Source organism: Leptinotarsa decemlineata, unplaced genomic scaffold, assembly GCF_025532065.1.
Source record: "Leptinotarsa decemlineata unplaced genomic scaffold, Ldec_3_MD MMD2_tig00003902_RagTag_RagTag, whole genome shotgun sequence".
Taxonomy (NCBI): domain Eukaryota; kingdom Metazoa; phylum Arthropoda; class Insecta; order Coleoptera; family Chrysomelidae; genus Leptinotarsa; species Leptinotarsa decemlineata.
Window position 1 is genome coordinate 1317584 of NW_027412598.1, and position 26304 is coordinate 1343887.

General features: G+C 34.3%; 1 protein-coding gene across 1 annotated transcript; it reads left to right on the plus strand.

The window, feature by feature from the left end:
• The first annotated feature begins 6175 nt into the window (after positions 1-6175).
• Positions 6176-24986, plus strand: LOC111508199 (uncharacterized). Its single transcript, XM_023163636.2, has 11 exons — positions 6176-6346; positions 9209-9276; positions 9332-9592; positions 16930-17169; positions 17404-17713; positions 17990-18057; positions 18118-18192; positions 18462-18560; positions 18618-18743; positions 21923-22183; positions 22642-24986. Exons 2-11 carry the CDS (start codon positions 9231-9233, stop codon positions 22740-22742), a joined length of 1587 nt encoding a protein of 528 aa, XP_023019404.1. The 5' UTR covers positions 6176-6346; positions 9209-9230; the 3' UTR covers positions 22743-24986.
• Positions 24987-26304: the final 1318 nt, after the last annotated feature.

Here is a 26304-nt window from a genome sequence, read left to right on the forward strand (position 1 = left end):
AAATACATTGTGCATGAATATTTTCGAAGATATTACAGATTTAAAATGAAGGAACATAGCGGTTGGGGCGGTAACGACCGGGGGCCGGCGGCACGAACCTGTAAATAGCACGTTGAAAGCCGAGCTTCGCCCTATAGCACTTTATGATTAGCAGCGATCGCACGCGTTCATATGTATATGTAGTATCAGCATTGGGCAATGTCTTTTATATAACAGTAGATAATTACAAACTTAACAAGATAAATGATTAATTCGTGCAAAATAGGTAGATTTTGAAAAAAACAATTACAATACATGGAAAAACAAGACTAATATGTTAATTATTGGCATTTTATGCAAAAACTTAATCAGATAAATTATTAATTATGGCAAAACAGGTTTTAAAAAAGTCAATTATACAAGTATTGTTTCTAGGAAAACTGGTAAATTATAAATATATTGATTATGGACATTTTATATGAACACGTTCATTAATGGTGAATGAATAACTTGTTCGTCATTTGAAAGAAAAATTGAATGTTTGCGTTTATTGATTTCCAGCAGGTTCAATTTGTGTCCTTTATTTTTTGTATGTAATATGTGGTAAATTTTCGTAGTCTATATTGAAATCGTAATGTTTCTCTAAAAGGTGGCAAGCATATAGGTTGAATTGGTTTTCTTTTGTTCAAAACTCCTTTTATGAACCCCTGATTTTTATTTTTGCCCATGTTTGACTTGTTGTTCTTTATATATGTATACCCAAGTAGTTAACAGTCTTATATGCTTTTTGTTTTATCCAATCATTTTCCAGTGTATGTGAGTGTGTTATTTTTATTGTGGGGGTATACTTGGTTAATGGCCTGTTTGAAAAGTTTCTATGAAAGATGTGATCAATTATGTTCGAGTTAAAGTTGTTGTTCATTGAAATTAGTTTTATCAAATTTAGATTTTTATTAATATTCTCTGGGGATATCGGCATACAGATACGTCTGTTGATCATGCTCCGGTAAGCAGCTAATTTATTTTGATGAAGGTGATTAGAATGGTTATTGAAAGTTGTGTATGTATGCTTTGTGGTGGATTGTGAAATCATGGTTTGTTGTTAATTTTTTGTAGTTGTGAAGTCTGAAAATTTTATCGAATTATTGATGATCGGTCGGTAGCCAGGCGTTTCAACGTGGGTGCTTTGTTCACTCAATTGAATTGACTGCCGTGTTGGTCGGTGGTTAAAACCCCAGTGTGAACGATCGATTTTCACTTGCTATCGTGCAACCCGTGTTAGGAATCACACGTTAAAATGTAAGACCTCGTTAATCGTTAGCTCGCACAAGTTTCAACTTCTGAGGGTTGTCGTTTGTAGGGGTGCGACAACTGGTTAACGAAAAAACAGATTTTTTTTAACAGATTGAAGGAATTAATGACATTGTTCATGTGTTCCTGTGAAGCAGGCTATAATACCGTCAGCATACCTGTACCAATAATTCAATGAATACATTTTTGAACAATTGGATATTGCGGAGTAGTTTTTTCGAAATTGTACATGAAAATTTCAGCGAGAAGGGCTCAGAATATTACCCATCACGAGGCCTTTTTTACTAGTTATATATTGTGTTATTGAATTCAAAATGATGTTTTGGTTGGTTTCTGGGTTTTGCCGTGGTCTTCTTTAGTTACAATCTCCAAACGTTTCAACTGCAACTGCGACAGTCATCTTCAGTGGCGTGGTCGAAGTACTCTTCTTGACGTATCAATTAAAACTGTTGATACGTCAAAAAGAGTTCTTCGATCATGCCGCTGAAGATGACTGCCGCAGTTGCAGTTGAGACGTTTGGAGATTGTAACCAAAGAAGACCACAGAAAAACCCGGAAACCAACCAAAACATTGACGTCAGCCAATTGCAAATTAACAGGTTCACATATTAATTAAATTATCAAATTATATTGAATTCTCTATTGCATTTTCGGAAATCTTTCAAATGACACTCGCAAATGATTACATACAAAGAAATACTCAACATTTTATTTACTGGAGTAACGAATAAGGCAGAAGATAATTAATAATTTGCCTGAAAGAGTATCGGAGCGGACTTCCTATTGATTTAATTTCAAAAACGCCTACCAAAAGCCCGATATTCTGACATAATCATAACGAAATTCCTAAGAGTATTCCTCTGACTTTCATTTGATGTGGAAAGAGGGACTCTTTCAGGCGAAAGATTTGAATACGCTCATGAAATTTAAATGGGGCTGTTCCTTTCATGTAGGATGTACACTTTATTATGTATCTTTTTTTGTTTTTGTGAATTACGAATTATATTTTTGAAGCTGACGCCGCTTTGATGTTCGAAGATGAATTTTTAATGCAGCGCAATTAGAAAAAAAATACATGATTTTCACTAGTACTAAAGAAGCGTTGCGTGGTGGGAAAAAATAATTCGATGGTTTTATGATGAATTCCTAGACATCTGTTTTATAAGTGAAGTATTTAAATACCGGGTGATGAATATGAAAGTTAAAATAAAGCGAATCAAAAATGAGTCAAGCAAATTAATCTTATTGGTTTTGATATTGTAGATAACGAATTGAAATGGTTAAAATGTGTAAAATTTCACTGTGGTAGCTATTTTTCGTATCTTTCGACGGTGGTCTGCAGGTCTTCTGGTCTAATGTTTTATTCCATCGCTGGTAGGCGTGGCTTCGTTCTTATAGTTGCATTGAATGGCCTGATACATGTGCAGTTTGGTACAGATAGAAAGAATTATTTATGTCGATTTCATCCTTACAGTTGATGTGTTTCTGAATTTCAATCACCTCCCTAGTATCTCTGATTTCTATCAAGCACTTAGGTCTTTTTTAACGTGTTTGCTTTTTCTTAGTGCGTGTTCCGCTACTGCTGATTGGTCGGTATGTACCAGGCGACAATTTCAGAATACTGCGTACTTCCACTTCCTTTAGAAAATGATCCACAGCTACCAGGGATCTGACAGATATGCCCCCCTATCGCTGAATGGCCAAGAGCTGTGGATCGTCTCTCTAAAAGGAGTGGAAGAGCAATCTCAACGTGAAAGAAATTGTCGCCTCAGGCATGTTCTAGATCTCATGTTGCTGTGGATCCTATATTGGGACCTCGAAAATTAAGCCTCAAAAATTATTATTGCTTCAAAGACGATTGAACTTACAAGTAAAATTCCAGTATTTGCTGGAATATATAATGCATATAATGTATAATATAGAGTATTCTTAATGAAGTTGGGAATTCAGCTTGTTTATTACTGCAATTTTCATTATATAGAAATGTTCCCAAATATTACCAGCATCGCTTTCCAAATTCATGAATGAATGGTGGGATTATGGTGTCTATATACTCAATACAAACGTAATACTGGTTTTTATTCATTAAACGCCAATATTGAAAGTTTCAACATCAAGTAACCAAAAAACCACGCATTTTAAGAGGGAAACTCATAGAAACTTTTTTAAAGTTTCGTAATACTTTTGTTTCTACATCAAAACTAAGCGAGTTATGACGTATTATCGATTTGAAATGCTTATTTTCTTTAAATAATGCCCCCTTTCGAAATAACTCAAAAACTATTAATGATACTCAAGATGTAGCTTCAAGGTGTATTTATTGATACTGCAATTATAAGTTTTTGAGTCATTTTGAAAAAAGACAAAGTTTTTCAAAATCACAAAAATGCTGTTTCACTTCCAGATCAATTTTTCAAAAGTACATAAATGAATTTTTCATCGACCTTGTTAGGGATTTTAACTTTCAATAATCTGAAAAAAAAGAAAATTATAGTGGAGAACTTTATACAGGTGTAGAAGGGCAAACTATTTAGTTCGACCCGATAAGTTACTGCGTGAATTCAGAAATTTTTCACAAACAAAAATGTTATATTCATCGATTATGTTAGGTTAGGTTGGAGCTGTTTACCAATCTGGCAAACAGCTCCTAACCAAGTATTTATAACAATAGATATTTAGCACCCCACGCTTTTTTACAAATAGATTTATTCTGATTTCAGACTTATTAAAAGGCATTAGTTACATCAAGCCACAATCTATTATTTATTTGTAGATTACATTTCCTAAATCCCCTCATACTTATTCGAATTTGAGAATGTCATATCTTTTTTTAGTATGTAAAGTGCGGCAAGATGAAATTCAACTTCATAGCATTAATTCAGAGTCAATTCTCGAAACAAAGTGGATTCTCTAGTTAAACATAGAGAATATTATAGTATATATAAGAGAAAGTCTGGGAAATCCTAGATATTATTGTCAATACGTCAGAGATGTAGTTCTGTTAAGGATATTAAGTGGCAATTAGAAATTCTCTTTGTCACTGCCTTTTCAGCAACAAATGTGGGTTTAGGGGATTACCAGAAAACAAATCTCGAATATCTTTATTAATTATTCAACAAAGGAAATATTCGTGGGAAATATGAAACACAGAAATGGATTAGCATGTTTAAAGGCATTCGATCATGGTTATTCAGTCATTTGGAATTCCTCTGAAAAGGCTCCGGAAACGGTGTCTGTGCGAAAGTAGTGATGGAACCTTTGGCATAGAATACATCAAAAACAAGAACTGCTCCCGATCACCAGAAGTGCAACACTCTTCTCGATGCGTGTTTCATTAACAAAGTTGGCATCTTCAGTCTAATTCATTTCCTGAAGATGCCAACTTGGTTGGTAAAAAGTGCGTCGAAAAGAGTGTTGCAGTCCTGGTGTTTGGGAGCAGTGCTTATTTTGGTGATTTTGGAAAACCTATCTCCGAAAGTTTATTCCACAAGGAAGAAGGTTTCCAACTGAAAGATTTATTCAAAAGTAAGTTGGTATTAAGCTGTGGTTTACCGCGTACTTCTGAAATATACCGTTCTCAGTAGAATTAAAATCATCCAAAGGAGAACCATCGATAGCTACTTGAAGAAAGGTCTTTCAGAAAACTAGAGAACTACTAATAATGAATTTCAGGCAAACCTTGGTATCGAAGTTAATTAATAATTCTTTATTCCAAAATTGATTGTTTCGAAATTGGGTTGCCTGCTGTTCCAAAATTTAGTTGCAAAATTGGGTTGTGGTTCCAAAACTGTAGTCCAAAAAGTATGGTTAGAAAATTGTTGTTGGTTTCAAAATTGGGTTGCCTGTTGGGTTGCTTGCTGGTCCGAAATTGGGTTTCCTGTTGATCTTTGCCTCTAGAAACCAAACTGACGATCGCTTAAGATGATGAAGCATTTCAAATATTTGACTGTGTTCATTAACAACTTTTTGCATGATTTTTGATTTCACTGAAGGAAAAGCAAATGATCAATAATTATTTGGAAGATTTTTCTTGACTTTTTTGGTTATATTTTCAACAATCAACTATTTAAAAATTGTGTTTTCATCATCTTCAAATTTCGGTTAAATATGTTTACCGTTAACCAGCTGTCGCTTTTCTCCCCTCCACGACGACCACCTTCAGAAATCGAAACTAGTGCGAACTAACGATTAACGTGGTCTTACCTTCCAACGTGCACTTGATATAGATCCAGAAATATCTTTTGAAATAAAAACAGAAAAAAAATTCACCTGATATTTCATTTTTCGAAATGAAAATTACTGTTCTGAACCCCGAACACAGGCACGACTTATCCCTGGTTTCAGTTCACGTTTCAATTATTTCTTTTACTTTTCAGAAGTTATGAAATATTTGAGTGACTTGAGAATGTCAGTGGACTGACCATTTTTTCTGTATACTTTAAAAATACTGAAACTGAAATCATCAAATTTTAGTTGCTTCCATGACATCTCAGTATTTCCATTTCAGAACAATATCCTTTCTTTTTCCACGAATATTATATGATAAACAAAAACCAAAGTATCAGTTTTTTGGCCCATTAATACCTACATAAAGACTTGGATGCCAAGTTATAGAATAAGATTTGGAGTATAATTGACTTCTCATATCACCCGATTTGACACAACTGTGAACTTTTTCTTTTCATTTGAAGCAATATTTAAAAATATAACAGGAGACCTTTCTTTAATATTCAATATTTGGAGGTCGAGACAAAAATGTTAGTTCACAAAAATGTCGTTGAGGATGTAAGTAGAAGTGGAAAACGCCATACGAAAATCTGGGATAATACATTGTTTAAAAGTAAATTTTGAGTTATACTTAATTACTTCGTTTTCTGGTATTATGTTAGTTAATTTGTTTGTTTCTTTTTTCAGGTGGATGTCAATTCAAGAAAACATGGCAAGGCAGATGGTTCCAAAGTGGAGTTCCAAACTACCTACTCATCAATAGTTCATACATTGAAACTAAAGGAGAATGCTATGAAGAACAAGGAGACAAGTTTCTGGTTTACGACAAGTTAGTACATCCTTTAGGTATTATTTATATTGTTAATCGGAAAATATTTAGTTTTTATTCATTCACAGATTAAAGTTAGTTTAGGAATGCTTCTTCTTTGTAGAAAAAAAATACCGACTATTTTGCATATGAATTTATATCCTAAAACACGGAATCGTAATAATGTGCGTCCAAATACTGTGTACGGTGGAGTTCTAATTTGAACCCAACCACCCCAAACATATTTAACGTTCTGAATTCAAATAACTCGAAGTCCATTAAAATCCAACACTGGTCTGGCCTGGCACATAATTAAACTTTACCTAATAGCATACGTTCATATCATTATAATACTTTGCCAAATTCCATTTCCGACAAACTTTATTATTAAATATAAATTTTCCCATTTCCCATTTGGATTCCGGAAACTTTCCCAGGTGAAATTGAAATATTTCATCATTTTCATGTTCACATACATATGCATTCTTATTTCTCTCGGTACATTATTCCGCTATAACTGGATTTTTGCAATTTTCTGTTATTGCGTATATAACCTAGAGTCGTATTCCTTTGGTTGTTCCCCATCAAAGTTGAGGAAATTGGATAGATTCATTGAAATGAGCAACCGTGTTAGGATGCTTATTGATGAAAACTCGTTCAATCGGAGAGTATAGATATCATTGCAACGCATATGCAAAAATGATAAATGAAAAAACGATTATATTGAATGATTAACGGAACAGCTGATTAACGGAAAAACAGATTTTTTTAAACAGAGTTTTATTCCAACTGGAAACGAATTATTTTATTTATTTCTTTCTTTTTCCACTTCCGAATCGTTCGTTTTCGGTTGTGACAAAATTGATGTTCGTTGCAATTGGTGAAAAATTTGTATGGAACTAGAACCTCTCGCATCGAATGAACAAATGATTCTTGTCATTATAGACTCAGATTGCCTTGACTTTCTGGTAACTCACCTACGCAAACCTTGGCTAATACCAGTTGCTGGAGTTTATTTTGCTCCTCTTAGTCGTACTTTCTTTCTGCTTGTTGTTGACACACATGTTTCATCAGTCTATTTTTCTTTTTTTCATCCCTGGTCTCATGTTGTTTTAGCAACATATCTTGGTATTTTTTTCTTTCCCCTCCATTCTAATGGTTCAAGCACTCTCTCTTGGTCTTCATTTCTTTTTCTTTCTTATTCTGTCCACACTTCTTGTCGTCGTCAACATGCACTCTGAATTCGATTTCCTCTTTTTTCTTCAACCACTCATCTCGACGCTGTCATTGGTTTTATTCCCATGTGAATTTTAATAATAATAATAATACGCCTAATCAAATTCAACAATATCATTTAATAACTCCAATTACAACTCAACATTACTATATTATACTTCAATAACTTCACAATGACTACATTTATTTCACTTATTCAATCGCTTCTATTGTCTAACCTCCAAATCAATCTTCAAAATAAAAATGTCTTTCACACCAGTGAAATCTATTTACAATATACAATACAGAAACATTCTCCCCCATACGGAAGTCAGGAGAGGGAAGAAAGAAGAATAGGTATAGAAAGGGGGGGGAATGGCATACCTTGTCAAAGGCTTTCTGAATGACCAACAGGACCAAATTGTATTCTTCCTCTGGAGGAAACCGGAATCCGAATTGCTCCTCCGGGCGGAGAAGTCTACTCAGCAAAATTTTATACAGACGACCTTCGCTACCGTACTGAGCAGCGAGATCGAGCGATAGATATCAATCAAGTATCTAGCTTTAACGGCTTTGTGGATGAGCACCACCTCCTCACGTTTTAGACAATTCGGATAATAATTATGTCTGATAATCGCGTTTGCAATATGTACTAACTGCACAAGACCTCTACGAGGGGGATTGCGGAGTAAACCCGTCTCAATTCCATCAATCCCTGAGGCTTTGTTCTTTCCCAAATGGTCTCTACAATCTCATCGTAGTTAGTAAACCACTCTAATAGGGCATGCTTCGTCATGGCCGAAACAGGTCTGTTCCTGACCATATCGGCGCCCCTGGTGGCATTCTCATGCTCGATACAATCGTCTGGTTTTACACGGTGGATCCCGGCAAAGTACTCCCCGAAGAACTGAGCCTTTTGGTGGTCCATCATCCCGTGTACCTGATGCTTCTGTATAGTAGGTATGACCTCGAAGAGTGATCTTTCACACTAAAACTTTTAAGCTTACCCTGCCACCTTTTATTGGTAAATTCAGAGATGCGTTCATTGACCTACGTTGCAAGTCTCAGCATGTGATCCTTGTAATGGGGGTATCGTGTTCGCTCCCACCATTTACGTTAGTGGCAACACTCGATGCAGTCAAATTTATAGATAGAACAACTATTTCAGTATATTCACCACGGTGATATTTCATTTAATCTTGTTTTAGAAGATGCATTAACTACTTCTAGGCTAGGTTGAGCGATATTGGCTCTTTCCCTCTCGAAGATTTCAGTTTCTTTATTACCTTTCATTACATCATGACTTAGTATCCGAGTCTATTTCTAGTAAAATTATTTGCAGATACATTTCTACAACATGTATTTTCTCTACAACATGCATTAACGATAGTTTCATGCAGGATGGAACTATCGATGTACCATATCAATGCATTTTCATCCAGTTGTTGTTCACACAAGATGCTTGTTATAAGACCGCTCAAACCATTTTATTTCAAAATAATAACCAGCTGACATAATGTCTATGGGTTAAAATCTACTGATCTGCTATATTGCTATTCAAGGCTCTACTGCTGCAATTTTTCATTCTGTTGCATCTTTTGTTTTGCCAAACTTACTATTTTCCATTTTTCATGTATTGAAAATTAATACATTCTCATATATTTGCAGATCAGAAGATTGCTACAGATGTATGGTACTTCATCCGAAACACAGCAGCGTTCTCCAGTACAAAGAAAGTAAGACAATACTTCACTTGTCAAATTCAGTGTATAAATTTAAATCTCATTGCAGCGTACTGCGAAGCAAAAGCGTCTCTTAATGAAATATGTCAGCTCATCACTGGCGATGCGCCTCTCTACAGCTTATTCCGAAAGAACCCTGAGGCAAAACCCATACCGTGTCCTTTCAAAAGCGCTCCATTTACGTTTAGCTACAATAGGATGACAGGAGATTGCAGTAACCCACCCAGCAAGGCTGAAAGTTGTACTGACGATTCCAGGTTGGTACTGAAATACCAGGCATGCCCTGACGTACCATCTACTGAAAGCAATGGTAAGTGTATAATTTGTGTAACTTTAGATGTCAAGTGATATGATAGATATACATTTTCTACCACCATAACCCTATTTTGAGTCATCTTTTGTCAACCAAGAAGATTATAAATGATGTCATGATGCCAAATAAATGTCTTTGCGTTTCTGGTTTTTCACAATATGTATTTTCATTGTACCTTTCATTAATTCGGACTTCACTTGTCTAATCTAATATATAAAAATGGATGTTTGTTGGTTGGTTGGTTGGTTAGTTGGTAAGTGATAAACTTCTACATCGCTCAACCGATCGTGATGAAACCTGACATGTATAATTAATTTTTCATAGAGAAGGTTTTTAGGCTATAAATTTTTCTGTAACTCGCCACTAGATGGCGCTGCAGAAAAATTTTTTGAAACACTGTTCTATAACGCTGCGCACGCCTGAGTTCGTTGATTCTGATTCTTTCAAAACAATGGAACAGCAGCGATACAGCAACATAGTACTAGTATGATATAAAATGAATTGACATCGCTGAAAGAATCAATAAAATTTAAAAGAATAACTGAAAATAACAATTATATTAAGCAAACAACCCTGAACTGAAATTACAATGAAACAAATACAAGCAACAATTGAAAATTGAACAATTAACAAGATATAAAAGATCAAAATCGTCTTCGGATTATGACTGGGCTTATTCCTCCGAGAGATGACTACTTATAGGTCATTCGAGTGCATTCACTTATCCTATCTTTCCTCTCTCCGCTTCACCGGTTTAGTGGGAGATGACCGTATGGCGGGAGTTGGCCGTTTTCCGTTTGATTATGGGTTTCCATATGTGGCGTATCTCTACGCAGAAGATCGTACGGGGCACTACTGCATCAATTGAAAGGAAGTTGTACCAGACTTTGAAGAGGAACCAAGTCTATTTTTCGAAAAAGGAGAGATTATCACTAACACCGCACCATATGGACCCCCGCACTTATATGGACTACCCAAAATCCACAAGAAGGATGTTTCGTTCAGAACGATCATTAGCTCCAGAAATTCAGCTACTCAAAACTTGTCTAGATTTTTACTGCCAATGATACAATTTTACTGCCAATGATACAACCATTACAAGAAAAAACTTCAATCTTTTATAAGGAATTCAAAGCATTTTGTCGAACTACTAAAGGTAATCAAAGTCACAGAGCAAGATCAACCCATCAGTTTCGACGTGGAAAGCCTCTACACTCTACTTCATGTCGAGGAAGCACTTCAAATCATACATAGGAAGCTATCTGAAGACGGAAACCTGGAAGATAGAACGAACTTACCGATACAAGTAATTATGGAATTACTAGGATGCTGTGTACGGAACTGCTATTTCCAATTGCAAGATGAGGGACTGCCAATGGGATCGTCACTTTCACCGGTTATAGCCAACATATATATATATATATATATATATATATATATATATATATATATATATATATATATATATATATATATACAGGGTGTCCCTGGACTTCCTCTTTTCCTCTCGCGAATGTATAGATGGGGGCAAAATATCACCAGTACTTCATATAACTTTTTTTCCTAAAAGTCTTCGTAACCAAGTTACGGGCCCTCGAAGTTACAAAATGAAAAATATTTTTCTTTGATAACTTTTCAAGTGAATATTCACAATCATCCAAATTTTGGTAATTGACTAAACAAATGAATTCCGTCGATGAGCTTTCATGCAGGAGTCAGTTGTTTTGCTACAAAGTCAGGAACGGACTACCCCCGATGGTCCACACCCCAAAACTTTGAAATGACAGATATTTTTCAATATTTTTCAACAAAATAAGGTTACTTGGACAATTTTATGAATAAAAGTACTCGTGTGGAAAGTCGATCGGAGCAACGAGTCTTGATAAAAATGTAGTTCTACTCGACGACATCAAACCCGCTCGTCCACCATTATTTGAAATGAATAATTATCAAAGCAGAAATAATAATGATAACGTTAATTCAACAACATTTATAACAGGAATAATACAAAGTATGCTAAAATGAAGTCGTAAACAAAAAGTACAGTACCTATATGGAAGTTTAAGTCACAATTGTGATAGCAGATATTTTTTCAAAAGAAATATCAAGTTCTGTAGATTCGTGGTGTTTTTAAACTAACAAGCTACTCTACTATGAAATATCGAATTCATTCCATATTTTGTATGTACATAATACGTGTGGAATAATCACGTTTCGTGTTGATCAGTTATCTGAATCTCATGAAACTCAACTAAACTGTTGAGGAGTTTCACTGATAATTATAATTTTATGGGAGAAATTCTTTAACACGAATCTAAATTTGGCTGAAAAAACGCACATCGGAAAAAATATTTACTATACTAATAAAAAGCAAACGAACGAACTACAAAAACGGCTGCACATGATCAGGTGAAAAACTTTTAGAAAGTTTTGATAAAAAATGAGAAACTGGAATGCGATTTTGTTTTGTTGAGTGGTGCGTTGTCATATGACTATCATTGTATTGTCAATATTCTATAGGATATTTTGAATTTTTTTGATATGGCCGAACAGTTTACATTCAATGAATATGCAGATATGCATGTATTTTATGGACGAGCATTTTGTAATGCTGCAGAAGCTCGTCGTCTGTATTCCGAGCATTTTCCCAATCGAACGGTACCGTCAAGAGAAACATTCGAGCGTGTCGATCGCAGCTTGAGGGAGACAGGTATGTAATAATTGATAATTAATTTGAGCACGTTGTTTTATTTCGATACAATTATCGGTACAATTTCGCCAAAACGAGGTGGTGAGGGCGCTCCTAGGACTGTACGTACCGTTGTATTGGAGGAAAATATTTTGGAAGCCGTCGCTGATGATCCTTCAATGAGCATCAGAAATCTATCAGAACAGTTCCATACATCCAAGTGCAATATTCATAGAATAATTAGGGAACAACTGCTCCACCCATTTCACATCCAGGAGGTACATGCCATGACACCTCAAGATTTTCCAGCACGACTGGAATATGCCAATTGGTTCATGGATAGGCAAAGAGAGGATATGACTTTTATTAATCGAGTTTTATTCACTGATGAAGCAGGTTTCAGTAGAGATGGAGTTATCAACTCTCATAATCTCCATATATGGGCCTAAGAAAATCCCCATGGGATATTGCAAACCAAACACCAACGGAAATTCAACGTGAATGTTTGGGCTGGTATCATAGGAAACCATCTTATAGGACCATTCGTTCTACAGGACCGATTGAATGGAGAACGTTATTTGGAGTTCATTCAGAACGATTTGAATGGACTTTTGGAACATGTTCCATTGCAAACCCGAAGAGATATGTGATTTATGCATGATGGCGCTCCTCCTCATTTTAGTTTGATTGTGCGTGACCATCTGAACCATATTTTCCACAATAGATGGATTGGTAGAGGTGGGCCATATTCATGGCCACCGCGGTCTCCGGATTCAAATCCATTGGATTTCTTTCCGTGGGGGCATCTAAAAAGCCTTGTTTACGCTACACCTATTCACACAAGAGATGCATTGTTGAATAGAATAACATTACATTGTGAAGCCATACGAAACGACCCTGGAATGCTATTTCAAGTACAGAGAGGGTGTCTTCGCAGACTAAGAAAATGTATAGAGAGAGAAGGTGGTCATATCGAGCAGTTTCTGTAGCGGATTTTTCATTTCTGTTTGCTCTTGAGGCTCTTGAGTTTCGTTACTTAAACGTGTTTGCATTATAAAAATTCGTTATGAACATTTTACCTATCATTTCCATTTTCCTTAAAAACTAATATTTTCGAATAATGGTAGACATCTCAGGATAAATGTTGTTTAATTAACGTTATCATTATTATTTCTGCTTTGATAATTAATCATTTCAAATAATGGTGGACGAGCGGGTTTGATGTCGTCGAGTAGAACTACATTTTTATCAAGACTCGTTGCTCCGATCGACTTTCCACACGAGTACTTTTATTCATAAAATTGTCCAAGTAACCTTAATTTGTTGAAAAATATTGAAAAATATCTGTCATTTCAAAGTTTTGGGGTGTGGACCATCGGGGGTAGTCCGTTCCTGACTTTGTAGCAAAACAACTGACTCCTGCATGAAAGCTCATCGAAGGAATTCATTTGTTTAGTCAATTACCAAAATTTGGATGATTTTGAATATTCACTTGAAAAGTTATCAAAGAAAAACATTTTTCATTTTGTAACTTCGAGGGCCCGTTACTTGGTAACGAAGGATTTTAGGAAAAAAAGTTATATGAAGTACTGGTGATATTTTGACCCCATCTATACATTCCCGAGAGGAAAAGAGGAAGTCCAGGGACACCCTGTATATATATATATATATATATATATATATATATATATATATATATATATATATATATATATATATATATATATATATATATAGAGTGGTTTGAAACTCTGGTCATTAAAGGAGCCCACAAGAAGCTCCGAGTCTGGTTGAGATACGTTGACGACATCTTCATAATATGGAACCATAGGGATACAGAACTAGAAACCTCCCTAAAGCATATCAATAGCGTAAGACTTTTTATCACTTTCACAATGAAGGAGGTACACAAAGAATTGCCATTCTTGAACATATTGGTGAAGGGGACCGACACTAAGTGGGAAACATCTGTATACCGAAAACCCACTCACACGGGACAGTATCTGAACCATGAATCCAACCACCATCAATCGACAAAAAGAGGAATCATCAAGACTCTAGTAGACCGTGCTTCAGAGCTCTGTAATTTAAGGAAGGTCTCAGGAAGGAACTATGCATAATCAAAAATGATCTTCAACGAAATGGTTACTCCAGAATGATGGTGGAACAGACTTTGGCTAAAAGACAGCCAGAGCCTCACAAGGAAGAGAATCCGTCACAACCAATACTTGCACTTCCCTACATCAGAAGAATTGGGTCCAAGTATAATATCATAACCTGCTTCAGATCCGGAAACACTATCCGTAGCAGCCTTACGAAAACCAGGCCACCAAACGCGGACTACGATTCAAAAAATTGCATTTACTGGATAACTTGCGAGTGCGGATAATCGTACATCGGTGAAACTAAGAGGGCATTGAAAGCCGCATTGCCGAGCACAAGAAACATACTCAGTGAGATCCATTAACATATCATCAATTGGTCCCAAGCTGAAATCATCCACAAGGAGAAACACTGGTTTAGGAGAAAATTCAAAGTAGCCGCATTTATATTGTCCAACAACGCTAGCGTGGAGATACGCAACATATGGAAACCCATAATCAAGCGGAAAACGTCCAACTCCCGCCAAACAGTGAGCTCCCGCTAAACCGGTGAAGCGGAATGAGGGACGAGGGGATAGGTGAGAGCAGATGAATGACCTATAAATAGTCATCTCTCGGAGGAATAAGTCCAGTCATCATCCGAAGATCTTGTGGATACTAACAATCGAAACGTCTTGAAGTAACTTGGCTTGAAATCTTTAAATTGTTATTATTTTTTTTCAATTTTAATTTTTTATTTCTTGTTAACTATTTACTTTTCAATTGTTGCTTGTATTTATTTTATTGTAATTTCAGTTCAAAGTTTTTTTAATTTGTTTTTCCGTTAACCATTCGAAACTTGTGCGAGCTAAGGATTAACGAGGTATTACCTGTTAACGTGTGATTCCTAACGCGGTTCCTATTCCTAATCGTTATTTTCAGCTATTCGTTTTAATTTTTTTTATTCTTTTAGGGATTTCAAATATTTTTATATCGTATTATACAATCAAAGTCCGAACTAATGAAATGCACCATATGAAGCATTATCAACCACCTTCAAACAAATATCTTTGTTGCACTTGTCCACCATAAGCAACGTTTAAAAGGTACATGTCTTGTACAACTGGGTCTACAAATACGAAAAGTGTTTTGCCGTTTACAATCGATAAAGAAATAGCCACAGGCCGACCTAGATTAGGGGAAGATGATGTAATGTGAATATCATTTCCTACTACAATCAATCGTTGCTGAGACTTTGAGATGGTAGCTTCGTCCTCGCAGTTAACGCATACCACTGAGGATTTCTGCCACAGTAGCACACAAATCGTTTGGTACTACAATACGATTTCATTTTACATTTTACAGATTTGGTTTTCTCTAATTGTGACTCTGACCTTGAAAGCCTAGCTTATTTTATCATTTTCTACTGTTTTTGCAAAATTGAAATATAATATGGTTATTCATAAGTTAATTTGACGAAGCAAGCTCTGAATGATGATAGACTAGAATATCGGGGGATTTTGCGAACTTAGTCTTTTCAAAAAAGCCTTTATCGTATCAATAAATCCTTCCTCGACGAAGGAAAAAAAATATCTAAGATAATGTTTGTATTGTAGTGAACAAAATACGAGTAAAAACAAATGAATATCAGGTGTAACATCGCAGAAAAACTTATGCAGCAGTTGTCAACTCAAATTTTAACAGATCTGATTTAAGGAAGGAGCATACTACCCTTTTTGAGTACTGAACTAGACTCAAAAAGAAACTACCTACTCTGTGTCAGGATACAAAAAAGGATGCACCTTGATAGTAGTTTTCATTTTAAATATTCCAACAACAGAGAAACTATGTAGGTACTTTTAAGTATAGAGTGTTTATAGCAGAATGGTTCTGCTTAGAATCATTTCTGTAAAAAGACTGAGACCATAATAAATAGGGATTGAAGTGTTTCTCTCTAGGGCATTCCCCATGAATTTTCAACATTCAGCGAGATAACTAAAACTCTGGTATCAAGTTGGAACCAAATCAGCGAAAACCCGCTTGAAGAAATTTTTTATTCGGGCAACAGTCGGAAACAGAGTGATTCACCGAAACTTTTCAGGGTAATAGTTTCAACACCCTAGTCTACCGTAATCCTGTGATTGGTATGGGTGCCTCAGACCGCTATGTATTTGCTATCACAGCATGTCCAGAACACGAGTATTCTGTATCAGCTTATATTTACCGACATCTGCACTACCAACTCCCACACTCCTAGGGTATTGTTCCAGGGGATATCAAACTGATTCTGGGGGATAAGAAGTGCAAGATATAAGCTTATACGTCTGACGATTCTCTTCGATAGTCACAGTAAGTCGAGATGAATATCGATTTGAAAATTGAGGAAAAACTGTTGTTTGTTGTGATTATGAAAGTCTTAGTTGAAGTTATGCCCTAGCCACTCTCGAACATCAAGGTAATACTGGCTTGCCATAAACTGTTTCATACTTTCCTTACGAGACATGGATTTTGCCATTTGAATTTAATGGCTCAAACAAAATTGAAAGTTATTTCGTTTTTTCTAGTTGAAGAACTGGTATGTTTAGCAACATGGAAAGAAGGCTCGACTAGGTATTTGATAGGTAAAATATCCCAGTTTAACAGAAGAAGTGTATCAGATGAGGACCAATACAGATGTTTTATATACCAAAGAAGCATGGAAAATGGAAAAACTATCTACAACGTTGCTCAGTCTGGTGATGCCACTTGTACGGGCCTTGATGCCACTGCTTTTGAAGGAAGTAGAACCATGAAATTAACCACAGGTAAGATATAATTGATATGTGATAAATAAGTATTTTCGTAATTGTCCGATTTCTGAAATGTTGAAAACCAAAAATCGTATATTCTTCTGCAATTCAACCGAATATTAGACATTTTACGGTACTATATTCCAAGAACTATTAATATGGAGTTACTAGTCATTGTGAATTTGTTACTTTCTTCAACTCAACAGTATTTTTAAAAAAAGGACATATTAACCTAATACCTTATTTCAGTGGACGATCAACATAAAAGGTGCAAGTTTCCTATTTGGATAACCGATCATCATACTTGGCTGAGTTTAGACCACCATAAAACTTACCGATTCTCCCAAAGAAATGCTACTTTAAAAATAATGGACGACGATCCACCGAAACCTAATAAGGTTCAACCAAATTTCGCTCAAGCATTCGCTTTCGAAGAATTTGGTTTCCAATCTCAAGATCAGAAGAGGCAAAATTCTGAGATGAGGGTTGTTTGCCATGGAATTCTGCAGCAGCAGGAGCAAAAGCAAGTACAGATTGTGGCTCATATCACTGCAGGATGGTGAGTTTTAATTTTTAAAATTTGCATATACAAACTTACATAAAGTACAAAGTTAGATACAGTTAGTACATATGAGACTTGAAAATTGTTCATCTCAACAAATGGTGATTTCTTTTACTTTGTAAGGAAGAACTAGAGTGTTTAGTTAGGTTTCAAATATCGCGAATCAGATACTTATTGTGGAAAAGTAAATAAAAATAATTTATACTTTTTTGACAAGAATAATATACAATATAAATTTAACTATTACCTACTCTCAATTAATTTTTTTTTCAGTGATAGCGGCTATGTCTGTATGGTTTTTTACAAAAGGGATTCAAACGTTATCGAAATTCAACAAACGGGTAATTTTTAAACAGAGCTTTCAGGAGAACTAGATACTAATTCATATTTTTTACTTTCAGAAAATTATGTTGAGAATCCTGACGAAGCGTGTGCGAATTTTGATTCAACTTCTGCACCATTTACTACTCTGATAAGTGAGTTTTGTTCAATATAAGACAGTCAAATATATCAAAAATGCTGTATTACTTTCAATAAGTACCTACTTCATTTATTTCAATCACTGTCTTGAAATGCTGTATCACTTTCAATACTTCATTTAATTCAATCAATGTCTTAAAATCAAAAATAAATTCAAAATACCATTTTTGGTGTTTTCTTATTATATATTTTGAGCTGTAGTTTATAGCTTGAATATTTCCTGCCAAATCAAGGCGTAAATTTTACAATCGAAATTGTTTTTCAGCAACAACTCTCCATCCGAAAAAGTGTCCCCATCTAGGTCGATATACTGTGACAAGTATTTCACCTCAAGCGGAAAAAAGGAAACGTAGGCAACTACCAGGTAGTATTAGGAATTTCGAAAATTACTGAAATATTTGTAATGGTTGACTCTTTTTAGAAGGTAAAATTACTCCAGCTGATCCTAAATCTGACTGTGTGTCTGATGACTATGAAACATTATCAGTTGGATGTAGTGGATCTCATGAGATGGAATTCCGATCGGGTTGCTCTCAAGAACCTAATGGTGAGTTTCAACTTGTTGAAAGAAATTATTTCATTGTTACCAATTACATCAAATCTTACTCAAAAAAAAGTCTTTTGATTGTTTCAACAACAAAAACAATGAAAAATTATTAATAAGGCAAATATCTTATACATTGAAGAACTAGAGCTTTATCGTCCCTTATTTGAGTATATTCAAAACGTTTTTTCATTACACCCGAACATCGGTCAGGGGATGACTGAAACTAAATATTTCAGCTACATTAAAGTTTTTATAGACACCTGGACCAACCATCACCTTATATAATTCTTAATTCTTATAGTATCTTCGGTATTGTCTGAGTGTGAAAAAATTTCAAGAATGCAAACATACCGGTACATCAAAGAAAGCAACATAGGTGTCTCAAGCAAGTGGCACTGTAATTCATCCACAAAGTCACTGAGATATTTCTACCCACTATGCCTTAAAAAATGACTTGTGACAAACAACATCAAAAGAGGCGGCCGACGGTTTTTCTTATATTGCGTTAAAAATAGCGATAATAGCCGTCGGACTGGGGATATTAATATAAATTTTACAATGATATATTCTGTATAATGCAAAGATAATTGAAATATCGTGAAAACTATATTTGTTTAAATATTTCATTTTGTGGACAATTTATATTTGAAATAGTTTTTTATTTAGGATTCTTACCCTCTACAGATCTATAAAGTAATCAGAATATTATATTTAAAAATAAATACAAATGTAGAAAGGGCAAAAAATTACTGCATTTGATAAATTGGCGTTTCAAAAAAAATTTTATTTTCCAGTAACATGAATTTATAAAATTTGGCATATAATAATACTATGTATCTGGTGACGTTTTAAAGACTATCCATTTTCTTTATCCAACCTATTTAAATCAAAACATTATAATTTGTAGTTATATTCGTCTTTTGATGTAAATCATTATAATATTATTATCATCGACACCTATATTATCAAATTGATCGTAGGTTTGATAATGAAGATGGATAAAGTCTTCGATACGTCAACAAATGAGTATACTCATCTGGTGACAAGTATGAGTATACCCCGTTAGTCCATTGCTCACACAAGTTTCGACTTCTGAGGGTTATTGTTCGTAAAAGGACGATACCTGGTTAACAGTAAAACACATTTAAAACATATATGTGTGTATGTGGAGGGTAACAATCCCAAATAAGAAACCCTGTCAAAAATAAGTGAAAGCTAGCTAAACGATTTCTTGTTGGTTTGGAAATGAAGATTTACTTTTTTTACTGGATTTTATAGTTGATTCAGAAACAATTTTATAGATTTAATGGGAATACTTACATCGAATAAGATATTGCGTTGAGTGATTCTTCACTAGATAAATCAGTTTCATTAGGATTGATGACAACTGGAATTAATTTTTCTGATAATGACTCTATGCTATTATCCAGATCCCACATCTCTGCCTTCAATTCTGATTGTTTTATGGATACATTTTTCCCAAGCTTCTTGGTCGACTGTTTCCAGAGCATTGTATAGGCATTTCTTTACTTTACACAGTTTGAAGGTCTTGTTATTTCTTGCGATGAATCCTTTGACTTGAGCCCAAACTAACTCTATTGGATTCAAATCACAGTGATAAAGCGGCAACCGAAGAACCGATATTCCTTAAGTCTTTGCCATCTCATCGGTGACATACTTGACACAAATTTTGGCTCATGACGTTTAGCCAAGTTGAGGAGCTCCGCTTTTATCATGGTTGATTCGAAAGGAAAAGCTTTCATTTGTAACCACTCAGTGATATTTACCTTCCTCCAACACGATGTCGGAAGCTTCTCAATTCGTTTACTGTGGTAAGTTGTGTTTCGGACGTTTCACGGTTACCAAACAACTAGCTTCCATGTTGTACAGCTTTTTTTTAACGGGATCTCGAACTAAACTGAAGAATATCACGACCAAACCCTCTACCATGACCTTTAAACATCCAACAGAAAATAATATAATATTTTCTTCCTATGGAAATAGCCAAGTCTGTCCTAATGATGGGTGCAGTGTGTCTGTTGATGGTAAGGAATATCTATTTATACAGCCTTCAAAAAAACAATGTTTTTTCAATCCCCTTCAACTAAATACTTATTTGTTGGAGAATGTCTTGATTACTACTGGACATATTTTCACATTTGTTGTAGTTGATTCGTTATTTTGTTATGAATGAGATTTTTCAAGAATATTCATTTATTCAATTCGTTGAGGAGTAAATGATTTTAATGCAGAACGCCTACTGCTGTTTCTCTCATTTCTGGACATTAATTGAAAGTAAATATCAGGTATCATAACATGTAGTTATTAACATATAATTCAGCAATTATAATATAATAACAAAATAACATTATAACTTATATGAATAAATCATTTTCATTTAACAATCTTTTATGTAAGGTGACGGTTCGTCCAGATGTATATGAAAACACTAACATGGCTGTAAGATTTAGTTTTAGTTATCTCCTGATGATGCTAACTTAGTCAGCGAAACATCCGTCAAGAGTCAGTATTTTTGTTCTGGTGTCGAAAAGGTGATCTGAATAGATTTATTTTACACCAAAGATTACAATACTCCCTATCAAAGAATAACAATCTATCCACTTATTTGAATACATTTACATTTGAATACATACATTTTTCAAAAGGAATAGAAGGAGATAAATTAGTATAATTTCATTGTAATGAAAGATTTTCTTATTTATTAATGTTTGATTTTTGGAGTTTTCTCAATACAAAATTGTAAATTAAATATGGTGGGCTCTCATGATTTTGACAAAATTCAGTTATGATGATTTGTTAAATCTAAGTGATAAGTGGAATATTCAAAATTATGGCATTAGTCTCTTGAAGTTACAAGGTTGTTAAATGTTGTCATCATAGCAGATTCTGGTCGGTAACACAAAAAACAATTTGTCAAAAACAGTAAAGGACTCGAGGTGAGTTTGAAATTTAAAATATAGATGATAATAGTAGCATGAACTAGCGATTTGTCACGACTTTTCATGGGTAGCACCGTCGCTCCGGCATATTTTAAACACATGAACCTTCCTCTTGAATCTGATTAATACATTTCCTAGAAGCAAAGTATGAGTTTTTTTGGGACATTTTATAAAAATAACTTATTGGCACTACTTCAACTACCTTTTTAATGTTCTTAGCATATTCATGTCACGGAAGTTGGGAAGAAAATGGCATATCATATGTAATTACAACCCCTGTGGCAAGGAAGTCGACTGATGCTCTTCGTTACTGCTTCATATATACTTTGGCCGACCAAGCAAATTCAGGAATTATAGAGGGAAACCTAGGAAAAGGTGTGGGACCCCCCATTCTGAGGCTCTCGGGCATATCTGAGAGCTGTCACAGATCTATAATACCAGGTGTTACTGGCAATTGGGCCTTCAATTTCACCAGTAACGGTGAGTTGTCATTTTATTATGATTATTGTTTATTTTAGTTAAATCATAGTGTTTAAATAATACTCTGAAAAAATACAAGAACTTCATTAGGTTGTAGAAACATAAAAAAAATTGTTTTTTTAAATACGTTTTCACTAGCATTGAAATTAGGGTCCGTTTTTTATCAATCATCACTTGATTAGCGCTAAATTATTTTTTCCTTTTGTGTTTGTAATATGTAATTATGTCTATTCAATTTTTTCAATATCATATATAATTTTCACTTATTTTACAAATAATTAAGTATTATATTTCTGTTTTATGGGTTTTTGGATTTTCTTTAGACTTCATCTGCTATAAATCTGCATATTGAATTAAAATAGCACCGTCTGGTATTGGGTCACTTTTGTACAAGATTATTTCAATTGAAGAGAGGCAATAACTACTGTTATAAAATAGTTCTTCGATTTTTTCTGCAGGTACATGTGCTGAAAGTGATCAAACTAACTCAAGTCAGCTGTTGCTCCCAACCCTTGTATTGGTCATTTTGTCCTTGATTTCTGTGATCATTATGAGATGATGAAAGAAGGCTATTCTGCATACTCTGTCTGAGTACTAAGTGTTCTCACGGCCATGTTAAGAACAATGATCGACATTAGTGGAATTTTATAAATCGCCCGGGTTAGAAGGTATATTGCATCTGAATCAAAAAATGCAGAAAAGGAATTAAAATAATTATCAAAACTCATTCATAGCAATGTTGAAGAATTTAGGTATTGTTTTAGATAGGTATTCAAAAAAGTTAACAAAAAGATCTTATGAAAGGTTTTTTAATTCCGAAGCAATATTACCATAACAGGTAGCATTTTTATGTTGAATTTAATATGCTGCAGCTGTGAATTGGGAAGTGCTGTTTGTGTGATTCTTGTTAGGCTTTGTGAAATATGAAATTTATTTATTTTTACTCAAATAACGGACAGTTGTGTACATTGCTGTAAAAAATATTATAGATGACATTGTGAAATGTTCTCAGCCACAATATTTTTTGAAAAATCTGACATAGAGCTTATGATACAACGAATATGTTTATAAACGTTTTTCTTGCCAATAATGAGTATGTGGTTGAAATCATTTCAATATATTACTTTTAGGTTACTTACATTTCATTTATTTTCTGGTCAGCACAAATTGTTTTCTTCCTTTGTATTTCTTATTTGGTATGACGTGACTATTAACTGTGATTATGATGAGGCAGCATGTTAAAAAAAGCTAATTGTAGTTTTTATTTTGCTTATTCTCCATCGATAATGTCAGTATATCTTCCTGAAATAAGAACTGTGAAATGACCACTGTTGATATATTGAAATATATGTATTTTATACATTTGAAACTTATCACTTTGGTTGTTCAAGAATGGATACAATATTATCAATCTCCAGCATCCAGAACTAGAAAATCAAAGTGGTTGTTCAATTGCTTTAATTATTTTTTGTTTTTAATATACATGTAGATGTTGCCTCCCTTAAACATAAATTATTCTAAATATGTCTGAGAATCAGTTGTCTCTAGTAAAAATACCAAATAGTTAGATAGGCATTTTATACTAAAGTCGGAATTCTCATTACAATAGTTTAAAATTTTTATATATTTGGTACTTGATATTGCCAAGATTCTCGTATAGAGTGGCCACAGTTTAGTCAAAATCCAATTTCCAATACCCACCTAAGAATAAAATTTAGTAAACAACACTTTGGGAATTGACTAAATGAGCTGAAAGATGGATTTACAGAAATAATAGGAAAGAGGTATATTTTAACAAAAATGTAAAGAATGTACATATTTGATAGTGACAGATTAGAAATATAAAAATGTTGAAGGAGAGAAGAATATTGGATATTATACAGGGTGACTAAAAATAATCGAAGTTAGTATGCAAACACTTCGACATTTTTGGATACATCTTGTGTATTTTGTTTAAGTGTATTGCAAATTTTGTTATGTAACTGACACATTTTCTCACACAGCCAATTTTTGTGTAATATAATGTTTATATAAATCTATAGCCACAGTTTTGAATGAAACATATTCATAAATAATATTCACCTCTCAGAATAAAATAAAAATGTTTCACAAGTTGTCGATAGTATTGAAAATTCAATAAGTAACATCGCTATGAGGTGAAATTCATACTCTAAAAATCAATATAGGACTTTATCTCCATTACTTCTGAGCTTGAAGAAGTAAGCCTCTTCTATTATTTGTGGGAAATATACTTCAACATTTGAAATTTAAAAGAGTTGGTCAAGTTTTCCATTTGAACAACATGTATGAAATATCTAAAATGAAACATCGTTTATTAATTTGAAAAACATTCTTAAGTCAATGCCTTCTTTTTAGAGTTCACTGTATGGATAACGACGTGATTGAATATCTAACTTTTATGAATATGTGACTGATTCTTTTTGTATATTATTGTACATATGTGTTGATAAGTGTTTTTATTTAATTTTTATAGTATAAAAATGTAAGAAGAAACAGTATTGATACTGATTTTTGATACAGCATGAAATGATTTCGAAAATAATTTTATTGACGTTTTTCGAAATTGTTTCTTATATATTGTTCATCATATGTCGCCATTATTTTCTGAAGAATTATTTTTACACACTGTATTTTCGATTTTTGAACTTCTTTGCCATGATATAATCAGTGTGACTAAGTTTCTGCAATTTTCAATAATAGTGTGTCCAATGTTTGCTTATCTATTATAAGGGTTATAATTACTATATTTTGACTATGAAAAATAAAAGGAAATACATACTCATTTAATTTTTTTTTGTACCCTTTTCAAAAACGTCGATTTTTCCGCAATTCAATTGGTGAGAGACCAAAAATAATTTCTTCGCTGACACAATTTTTGTTTTTCTGAATTTCATGTGATAAATTAATTTATCAGTAAAAAATTGAACCTAATATAGAAATCAAAATCATGGAAACTGTATGGAGGAGAGACATAGTATTGCAGAATGAGAAACATCTGCAAGGAGAAAGTTGGACGATCTAACGTCACTTTCCCTCAATGGTGAGGTCATTCCATTTGGAACAGAGGTGAAATATCTTGGCATTGTCCTTGATAAAAATCTCACCTAGAACGCAAAGTTTTACATAAATCCAGACTGTCCCTATGGACATGTTGAAGGATTTGTGGTAAAACTTGGGGGTTAGGTTCCAAACAAATCCATTGGATATATGTGATGTTCGTCAGACCAATGATCACTTATGGGACAATTACCTGGTAGCCGAAGGCTTTACAGAAAACGGATCAGACGAAGCTCTCTGGCTTACAGAGGCAGGCTTATCTGGCTATCTGCGGTGCCATCAGTACCACACCATCAGCGGCTATGGATATCCTTCTAGAACTACCTCCTCTCCACATTTTTCTGAAGAGAGATGCTAGATGGATTGCATATAGACTTGTGCACATCGCCAGTTGCACAAAGCAATCTAATGCAGAGTACTCTAGACTGCTGGCTGACACTGGAAGTCACAGCTTTCTGAGAATTACCTCTGACACACAATCCTTTTCCCAAGTAGAAAAAATTGTATTCTTCGGGAGAAGGAAATTTCGAAAGCAGATAGTTATTGATTTCAAAAACTACACCTCAACGAATTGATCTCCACAAACTTTATTTGAAAAATATATCACATGTTTCACTAAGACATTAGCTTTTTCAAGTCACAAATCACTTGAAAAAGTTTTTACTTCGATTATTTCTATTTCTCAACTTCTTCGACAGATGAGAAGACATTTTGAAATTTGATTGTCTCCTGAAATATTCGATGTAGTACAAGATGTTCCCCGATATCAATCTGTTGCTATTTCGTCACTATCCATACTTTTCTTCAGGGTGGGTAGCCAAATACGATCCATTTCCATTTCTGGAGGTGTCCGAAATATACTTCTCTCCAGATATGATAATATACGCTGAGTCTTCAAGTTTATATCTCTTAGAGTGAGGTTCATTGGCAATCCAAGGACATGGCCAAGATTATATATGGGGGGAGTACATACATTAAATCAGATTATATAGATCTGATTGTTGTTTTTAACATATGAGTTTTAAATTTTACTGGAGTTTTTT